Source organism: Myotis davidii, unplaced genomic scaffold (assembly GCF_000327345.1).
Source record: "Myotis davidii unplaced genomic scaffold, ASM32734v1 scaffold61, whole genome shotgun sequence".
In the NCBI taxonomy this organism is placed as follows: domain Eukaryota; kingdom Metazoa; phylum Chordata; class Mammalia; order Chiroptera; family Vespertilionidae; genus Myotis; species Myotis davidii.
The window spans coordinates 973,468-983,676 of record NW_006291729.1 but is presented as its reverse complement, the minus strand read 5'-3'; the positions used below and the strand labels follow the sequence as shown (position 1 = coordinate 983,676).

General features: G+C 42.8%; 1 protein-coding gene across 1 annotated transcript in view; it reads left to right on the top strand.

Annotated features, from left to right (window-relative positions):
• Positions 1-9,572, top strand: part of YWHAQ (tyrosine 3-monooxygenase/tryptophan 5-monooxygenase activation protein, theta) — a 33,999-nt gene extending 24,427 nt beyond the window's left edge. The window contains exons 3-4 of the mRNA XM_006765194.2: positions 7,460-7,583; positions 9,202-9,572. Of these exons, the coding sequence (XP_006765257.2) occupies positions 7,460-7,583; positions 9,202-9,572 (495 nt within the window). The remainder of the gene's footprint in view (positions 1-7,459; positions 7,584-9,201) is intronic.
• Positions 9,573-10,209: the final 637 nt, after the last annotated feature.

The following is a 10,209-nucleotide window of genomic DNA, read 5'->3' as shown; positions in this document are numbered from 1 at the left end:
GGCAGTAGATTGTGTTAGGAAGGCAAAACTAATGTTTCCTTAAATGAGTAAGTTTAAAGTCCCAATGGCCTAGTCAGAGGGGGGTGTGTGTGTGTGTGTGTGTATGTACAGTGCATATATGAGCACTTGGTCTGATACTTTAGAGCAGTGGTTCTCAACCTTCTGGCCCTTTAAATACAGGTCCTCATGTTGTACCCAACCATAAAATTATTTTCGTTGCTACTTCATCACTGTAATGTTGCTACTGTTAGGAATCGTCATGTAAATATCTGATATGCAGGATGGTCTTAGGCGACCCCTGTGAAAGGGCCGTTCAACCGCCAAAGGGGTCGCGACCCACAGGCTGAGAACCGCTGCTTTAGAGACAGATCTGTGTGGTGGTGCATGGTGATTGAGATTTATATACTAAGCAGGATACTAAGCAATTTGTATCCACTTATTTAACCTTCACAACAACCCCATAAAGTAGGGATTGTCATTACTTCTGTTTTACATATGAGTAAACTGAGGTACAGAGCTGTAAAAGTAAATTGCCTGGCTAGGTTTGGGGCAGATTGGTGTGTAATTACCATGTTGATAATTGGTTAAAATCTTGCCAGTAAAATTTCAAATGGCCCTGGCCTGTGTGCTCAGTGGTTAGTGTTGGCTCACTGAAGGGTCTTGGGTTTGCTTTCTGGTCACGGGCACATACCTGGGTTGCAGGTTCCATCCCTTCCCCAGTTGGGGGGCATTCGGAGTCGAACCAGTCTGTGTGTCTCTCTCACATCAATGTTTCTTTTTCTCTTTGCCTCCTTTCCCCTCTCTCTCTCTCTCTCTCTCTCTCTCTCTCAAAATCAATGGAAAAAATACTCTCAGGTGAGGATTAACAAACAAAAAAATCTTAAATGAACCCACATCTTGTCAGTTATCTTAAAATGGATAGTAGGCTATTGAAATGTTTGAGATCCTTGATTGTTCCAATGAAATATTTTCTCCTGGTAGCAGATTATAGTTATCAGATTTTAGAAAAAATAAATGTCCTTAATTTTATTTATTTTTAAACGTTTTTATTGATTTGAGAGAGAGGAAGGGAGAAGGATAGAGAGATAGAAGCATCAATGAGAGCAACATTGATTGGCTGCCTCCTGCACACCCCCTACTGAGGGTCAATCCTGCAACCCGGGCATGTGCCCTGACTGAGAATCAAACCAGTGACCTCTTGGTTCATGGTCCACGATCAGCCACCAATCCACACTAGCTGGGCTGTCCTTACTTTTAGATAATCCTCTAAAAGGTTGGGAAACATGTGCATTAATAGCCAACTCAGTCCTTTGCACACAACTAATACAAAGGAACTTTTGAAATACTGTCCTCTGTGAACATGAAGTAGCACATGTAGTTACTCATCATCTTCTGAGGATCCTGTGTTACTCATTTTGGGAGAGTGGAAACTAAATGGATTATGGCCAGAAGTTTTTTAGTTACTTGATAGTTGCTGTGATTATTCTAATTGGTGACTGCTCTTTAGCCCATTATTCCTTACTACTCTACAAAGACTCTTCAGGGAAGGTCTGAGTGGGAACTTCTGTCTTTGTCTGAAAATGTCTTTACTTTGGACCTGCTGTTATACGGTACCTTTAATTGGTTATAGAATTCTACCGGACAGTTGTTTTTCTCAGCAATTGGAAGATACTTGATGAAAACATAATGCTGTTTCTCCCTTTATAGGTAACATGTCATTTCTCTGGTTGCTGTGTGTGTGTGTGTGTGTGTGTGTGTGTGTGTGTGTGTGTGTGTGTGTGTGATCCTTGTGCAGGGGTCGTGCTAATCTTGCCTGTGTCGTTCCAATTTCAGTATATGTGCTGCCGAAGCGAGCACACTGTTCTCGTCTTGGCATTCTACAGTTTTTCATGGTGGTCTGGGTATGGATATATTTTTCTCTCCCTTGGGATTTAGTGTGCTTTTCCACTACGAAAATTATCTTAATACTATTACTCTGAGAGTCTCAACCATTATCTCTGAATTACATCTCTTCTTCATTCTTTCTATTCTCTCCTCTGGAATTGGTATTGCATATTGTCTTAGATGACGTATCAGATATTTCTTTCTAATTGCATCTTTTTACTTATCCACATTTTTTCATTCTGTTGTGTTCTCAAGTATTTTTTTAAAATATGCCTTCTGTTATACCAATTTTCTGTGGGGTCTTTTGTTTGTTTTTTAAATTATAAAAGCCCTTCTCCCTCTCCTTACACCTCTAAGCTGTCTTTTTTCTTGATTCATTGTATCCTGTCCTTTTCTCTAGCTTGTGTTCCTTTTTTCCCCTTTTTCTTTCTTTAATCTTTTTGCTTATTTTAATGAAATAAATAACCAAAATTCATAATTCAGTCATTATGAATTCTGTTTTGTTTATATTTCCACACATATTCCTGCCATTATTTTGAAGCCAGTCTTGGGCACCATCTATTTAATCGTACGTATTAAAATACATATATATCTTTAAAAGATGCTTTAGTCATTTTCAGCATACTTTATGTTTTGTTACACACTCTTCTCATTTCTTAAGTTCTTGGGGACCAACACCTGTTGATTTGCTGATCCCTCATTTTGGTAGATCTGCCCCTGGAGAGTTCTGTTATTTTAATGATAATAATGGAGCTTTTTTCTGTGGGACTTGTGTGTGCCTCGGACTGGGGAAGTGTCTTTGTATCGGGTTCTGATGGTTTGCTGCTGGACACACTAAGCTCCACCCGCTTTTACACCCATTTTCCGCCTGTGGCTTACATGTCGGGCTTAAACAAACACTGAATAGCACCTGCACAGTTCCTCCTGGGACTGCACCCTCTGTGGCCTCCCTCCTGCCCCCAAGAAGCCCAGGAAGTAGCTTTGTTGCCACTTCACAGGCCGATGCAGTTTCTCTGGGCCCAGCTCCCTCACACCCTCCACTGTGTTGTGAATGTTCACTGTTAGTCCTTCGTTTCGTTTTTCTAGTGCTGATATCTGTCTTTGCCCTTTGGTGCTCCGCTGTGTGTCTTTCTTCCATTTTATCTATTTCTGCTGAACATTCTGATTGTTTTTAGAAGAAGGGAACGTCTGCTCCCTCTCACTGTGTTGCCAGAACCTGAGCGTCTACCTTAAGGTGGTGACAAGTGCTCCATACTGTGAGTGAGTGAGCGTGTGTGTGTGTGTGTGTGTGTGTGTGTGTGTGTTTGTGTGAGAAAGTGTGTGTGTGCGCGCGCGCGCGCGTATGTGTGTGCGCGTGTGTGTGTGTGAATGATACACTGCTCTTCGGGTAACATTTAAAACGTGTTAACCATTTCATATGGTCAGGTAGACAATCCACTAAATACACAGACTTATATTTCAGTTACAAGCCTTCTGCTCATATATTTTATTTGTTCTAAAATTGAATAGTCACATTAACGTCTGCTTCTCATATTTATCAGAAATTTTGGTAATACTCTCTGATTTAATATAATAAATATCAGTAAGTGCAGTTTTATTGCCAGATAAAATCTTTAAATACATGAAGTTCATATGAGATACATCTGGAAAATGAACTAATATTAACATATGAAGACTTCCTACAAATCTGTAAGGACATAATTCATTAGGAAAGGCAAAGGATAAAAACAGTTAATAATAGAAAAGGACATACAGATGTTCAATTTCATTTATAACGTAATTTATAAAACTAGAAAACTACAGTTTTATAAAGCTATAGTAAGATTTTTTTAAAAAATATATTTTATTGATTTTTTTACAGAGAGGAAGGGAGAGAGATAGAGAGTCAGAAACATCGATGAGAGAGAAACATCGATCAGCCGCCTCCTGCACATCCCCCACTGGGGATGTGCCCGCAACCCAGGTACAAGCCCTTGACCGGAATCGAACCTGGGACCTTTCAGTCCGCAGGCCGACGCTCTATCCACTGAGAGATTTGAAGCAACTTGAATGTTCATCAGGAAACTGTTTAAATAATTACCTTATGCCCGTGCAGTGGAACACTGTGCAATGCTACACATAGTGAAGCAGTTATAATACATGGGCATAGAGTGATTCTTATTAGAGGGATTACTATGGGGAAAGCAAGAGCAATGTGTATGGAATGCTAGCATGCGGGAGGGGGACATACGTGGACTTTACATGTATAAGAGACCTGGAGGAATGTACACGAAACTGATGGGACGGGTGCCTTGAGGGAGGGAAGAACTGCATGTCGATGAGGACCCAGAAAAGGGAGAGAAACTTGGTTGTTTTGCTTTTGAACTTGTGTGATGTACATTTGTTACCTGTTACTTAAATGGAAACCAGCGTCTTACTGTGTGAAGAGAAGCTATAGATAAGGGAGGAATAATGCTGTGCTGTTGAATTTGAACTGGAGATACCAGTATGAAGTAATGATTTTTCTAAAAAACACCCAAAACTTCGCTGAAGGAACGAAACAGCGAGCGAACAGAATGGGGAGGCTTTTCATTAGAATTGTTAGTGTGATAGTTGACTATTGCATGTTATTGCTGTGATAAAAAGTAAAGACTTTTCAAAAAAGTAATTCAAGAAAATTGCTGTATCGTTTTTGAGGCCGTACCATGTGTGCTGCTGTTGCCTGCATTCCAGCAGGCTGCCCTCCACGGCTGATGCCATCTGACAGGAGCCTGGCGTGGGATGGGCCCCATGCCAGATGCTGAACAGAATTTCATGAATGAAAACCACTAAGGACACGTTTTTATCTAGAAGTTGATCTGCTTAACAGGTTGCCCTTTGAATTTAGTGCCTTAGAGTTACACAGGTTAAAACTGGAAGGGATTCTGACTTTTTACAGAAGAGGAAATGAAGGAACTTGCTCTGGACAGACTCTAGATTAGGTTGTCATTTCAGCGCTCATTGCTCTGAAGTGTTCAGATGTAATCTCTGGTCAGTAGGACATTGGTGCCTTTTAAAGATGTGCTCTTGGTGTTTGGGGAGGTTCTCTTTTAAAAAGATGACCATCTTCGATGACTCTCCCTTCTTGTGCAGTTGTGCCTTTCCGGCCACAGGGCTCTGGCTTGGAATACTCCCCGGTGCTTCTGCCTATTGGTAAAATCCGATTTTACCCTTAAGACGCAGCTCACTTGATACCTTCATAAGAAAAATCCTTCCAGTTGCTTAACAAAATCGTTGTTTCCTCGGCTGTGCTCCCAAAGGACTTGTGTGTGTGCCTTCGACCCACCCGGTGTCCCTCCCCAGGGTGGGAGGCTCTGCTGACACGGAGTGGGTGGAGAGCATGACACTGGACACCGGAAGTGCTGCGTAACGGAGCGTCCAGTGCTCACTCATGTAGGTAGAAACTTACTCATATTCATCTGAGGCCAAAACTAATTTTGTTTTACATTTAAACACACAGTTTTTCTTGTTTGTTTGTTTTTATGGTTTTAATGCATACAAAATTAACCAGGAATGCAACTACCATGTAAAAATCAAAGATTTTACTTTGCTTTGTTTGTAACCTGCCTGGTCAGGCTATTCATGGTAGTTGAACAGACTGTGCAAGTCTGTATTCAAAGGTTTTTGGCATTGAAGGTGATCCTTAGAGGCGAACATCTGACTAGATTATGTTTTTTAATTTTAGAGAGGAATGGAGAGGGAGAGAGAAACATAAATGAGAAACATCCATGGGCTGCCTCCTGCATGTCCCCTACTAGGGATTGAGACCAAAACCATGTGTCCTGACGGGAACTGAACCAGTCTGGGTGCATGGAATGACACTCCTCTAACTGCCCTATCAGCCAAGGCCAGTCATATAGATATTTACATATTGAAATGCTTACTGTTTTATTACAAATTACTTTCATTTGTACATTATATCTTATTTAAATACATTTTTATGCTTTCAGAGAGGGAGACAGAAACATCACTGATGAGAGAGAATCATGGATCAGCTGCCTCCTGCATGCCCCCTACTGGGGATGGAGCCCATAACCCGGGCGGGTGCCCTTGACTGGAATTGAATCTCGGGTGCTTCAGTCCACAGGCCAACGCTCTAGCCACTGAGCCGAATGGGCTAGGGGAATATTTTTTTTTATTAAAAAATTTATTGGTGCCCCCATTTGACATTGGTGTATATTTTAAATTGTATGTAAATATATTATTAGCTACTAATTTCATTTTAGGATAGTTAAGGAGTCACAAAATGTTAGTTATGAAAGGGGTTATTATGTACAATTGGTTGTCTGAATTATGTACAATTGCACAGTTTGACACATAGCTGACTTTTTTTTTATAGGTAACTTTTTGTTTAAAAAAAAGTTCAAAGCTCTTAGTGTGGCATTACCGCTAGTTCTCCCTATTCTTTCCTCTAACTTTGCTCATATTTGAGGTTTCTTGCTATAGAGTATTCTCGATTACTACTAGTTCATCTTGTAACTTGGGTAGGAAGTACACTGACTTCACAGATCTTTCAGGTTCTCAAAAAGGAACGCACTACCTGTGTTCTACTCAGCGCTGGGGGAGCCCCAATTGTAGCTCTCGAACCTCCCAGAATCATAAGTTTTGCTGGTTAAAAAGCTACAAAGGTGAACGCCTGCTTAATTGACAGGAATAATGGACAGTAGAATTTCTTGGGGGAACTTTCAGTTCTATAAATGTTAAAACTGATTCCTTTCTCCCACCCTGACTTTTTACCTTATATGGAAAGATTTTTCTGATGCAGTGAGCCACTTGTCGTTTTGTTTTTTTCCTCTGGTCTGTATTGAGATTTTGTTGTTGTTGTTGAAAGTTGTACATCACCTGGCTGGTGTGGCTCAGTTGGTTAGAGTGCCCTCCTATGCAGGGAGGGGTCAAGGGTTTGATTCCCAGCCAGGTTGCGAGTTCGATCCCCAGGAGGGGGTGTGCAGGAGGCAGCCGATCAATGATTCTCATCATTGATGTTTCTCTCTCACCCTCTCCCCTCCTCTGTGAAATCAATAAAGAAAAAAATTGATGTATTTATTTATTTTTTTAAGGGAAGCCAATCTTTGTGAGGACGCCTATGTCTGGTTGAGTGGTTTAGGAGGGATTCGTGCTAGAATCACATTTCTCACCTCAGGACCTCATTCTAGTCAGACTCCTCTCTGCTGTCACTCTCTCTCCTGCCATGTTGACTCTCGAAGCACCGGGTAGTAAAGGTGCCACATAGCTCTTTGTGTGGCTGTAAAAGACGCCTTCAGCAGACCTGGCTCCGTGCAGAGCCCCTCGGGGTCTCGCCTATCTCACGCGCTGAGTGAGGGGGAGCAGGCAGGTGCCGCTGCTTGTGTCTGCTGTGACCCCGCTTCGCCGTGAGAACGGAGTGGCTGGCTGTGAGCCGAGGCTTCACCAGGCAGCACGGGCCCTGCTCCGGCTCCAGCTCCTGCTCTGTCCGGGGTGGTGTGCTGTGGTCACCGTGACCGCTGACGATAACTGCATATCATTGTTAGTTCTGGACGGTAATGATAGCCTCTCACGGGTGCCTCATGTTTCATTTCAGGAATTGCTGGATAAGTATTTAATAGCCAACGCAACTAATCCAGAGAGCAAGGTCTTCTATCTGAAAATGAAGGGCGATTACTTCCGGTACCTGGCTGAAGTTGCATGTGGTGATGATCGAAAACGTAAGTGCATTGGTGTCTGGGTAAAGCTAAGATGTAAATAGAAGGGAGGGTAAATGGGACACGGCGACAGTAGCTTCTGTGTAGTTTCCAGGCCTTTTGTAACTTTAAGAAACGTTTTGGAATCTACGTAAAAAGAAAATTAATAACGTTGCCTTATGTTTTCAAAAATGGATAGTCATGAGTTTGCATTATGTGCTCTTTAAAAAATGAAATGCAGACGTTCTGATTTTAATCTGACAAGATGTTATTGAAGACAGGCGTGATGGCTTATGTGTTCGGGTTTGGTGCACCGTGTGTTCAGCCCCGGGTTCTCTGCGTGTGCTCAGGGTGATCTCATTAGGACCGTCAGTGTCATTACACCGTGAAACTCTCCTGGGAGAGGTGACACAGTATAGAAACAGGATGTGCCTTTCTGTTTGACATGTTGGCCACTACCTAACTCCATACAACCAGGTTTCTGAGGGGAGGTAACGTGAGAGTATTAGTGCCGGTACATATTTTTCAAAAAAACAGACATGGGGAGAAGAATAACCGAATTGCCTAGCTTGATTGTTTAAAAAATGAAAGTAAATTTATTAGCAGTGAACTCTGTCCCCTGGAGTATTGGTAGCTGAGTATAATATAGAGCCTATTAAATGTTGTGTAATGTTTCTGCTACAAATTTTATCACACAAGATATACAGAGAAAATTAGTTACCCTGTTGTAACAAAGTTTGTGTACCAAATTTATTGTGTTATTGATGTATAATTTCTGTTGCTGTAAAAATAAGCAAAATTGAACATGGCAGAGCTGAACATTCACACATCAGCATGTTGGCCCCAGCATGAGTCTGACTCACTCTTTCTGGCTTCCTGGCATTTCCTAGTCCCATGCATAGTACTCCACCTTCTAGAACTTATAGACGGTCTGTATTACAGCCTAGGACAGGGGTTCTCAACCTGTGGGTCGCGACCCCGTTGGCGGTCGAACGGCCCTTTCACAGGGGTCGCCTAAGACCATCCTGCATATCAGATATTTACATGACGATTCGTAACAGTAGCAACATGACAGTTATGAAGTAGCAACAAAAATAATGTTATGGTTGGGTCACCACATGAGGAACTGTATTTAAAGGGCCAGAAGGTTGGGAACCGCTGGCCTAGGAGCTGAGACGCTTTGCTCATTACAGTGCTTCCTTGAGGGCCAGGCAGCCGGAGCCCCTTAGCGTGTTGTGCTATACCAGCCATGTTTCCATCAGTAAACGCGCCGTTTCAGAGGAAGGAGGGTACACACTCAGCCCACAAGGGGATCGTTGAGTTTCTGTTAGGTCAGTATTTCCAAGGCAACATTTTTTTATTTTTTTCAGGAAGGTGACATTTTTATTAGGCCAGTAATCAAACTCCGGTCAGAGCAGACTTTGTTGTTATATGTTGGCACTTTTATATTGCTTTTCACATTATAAACTGGTTCTGGATGCTTAGCACAAGGGAATGTTTTGATTTGCTGTGGTTTTAAAGAGGGCTACAGAGAGTGCCTGGCTCTACTGAGCTGGTGGCGTCCGCTCGCTGTGTTAATGTGCTGCGGGCTGGGTGGTGTTTTCGGTGTCCGCTTTTTTATTTCCTTCTTCTGCCTCCACAGAAACGATAGACAATTCCCAAGGGGCTTACCAAGAGGCTTTCGACATCAGCAAGAAGGAGATGCAGCCCACACACCCGATCCGCCTGGGGCTGGCTCTCAACTTCTCCGTGTTCTACTATGAGATCCTCAATAACCCCGAGCTCGCCTGCACGCTGGCCAAGACGGTGAGAAGCGGGTCCAGAAACCCCTCTTTAGCGGCGGCTACGGGAGATAACAGACAGCTAATGAACAGGCGTTTTATTGACTTGGATACCAGGGATGATTTCTACTATCTTTATTTGGCTCTCTCCTCCTTTTTCTTACCATCACGACCACCTACCACCACCCCTCTCAATATCTTGCTCCCTCCCAGCTGTGGCTGTCAGCAGTAACATCTGTCTAAAGAGCATAATGATCAGAGTAATCAAAGAAGGATGGACGCAATGGAGGGATGCCTGCCAGGTTTGGCTGCTAGCGTAGCTGCATTCCTCAGTGTTTAAAAAAGGGAGACTGCTAGAGAGGCTTTGCAAGTACGTTCTAGTTCTTACTGGTGAGAAGTATATTGGGCATAGCTACTGTGCTGTGTCCTGTGGAAGCACTAAGAGGTGCCTGTGCCCTGGCCGGGCAGCTCAGTCGGCTGGAGCGTTACCGGCACACCAGAAAGGCTTCAGGTTCGATTCCCGGTTGGGGCACGTATGGGAGGCAACCAATTGATGTTTCTCATAGTGATGTTTCTCTCTCTCCTTCCCTTCTCTAAAATCTATAAATATATCCCCAGGGGAGGATAAAAAAAAAAATAAGTGCCTATTTACTGATTAAGTACACATAGCTTGTAAGTTTCAAGTCATACGCATAAGTTCTTAGACTGAGAATCTGATCCCACCGTTTTATTTTTTATTAGAGCAGAGCATAAAGTGGATGTTCACCTATTTTTTAAAAATGGTTTGTGGCCGAAACCGGTTTGGCTCAGTGGATAGAGCGTCGGCCTGCAGACTGAAAGGTCCCAGGTTCGATTCCAGTCAAGGGTCC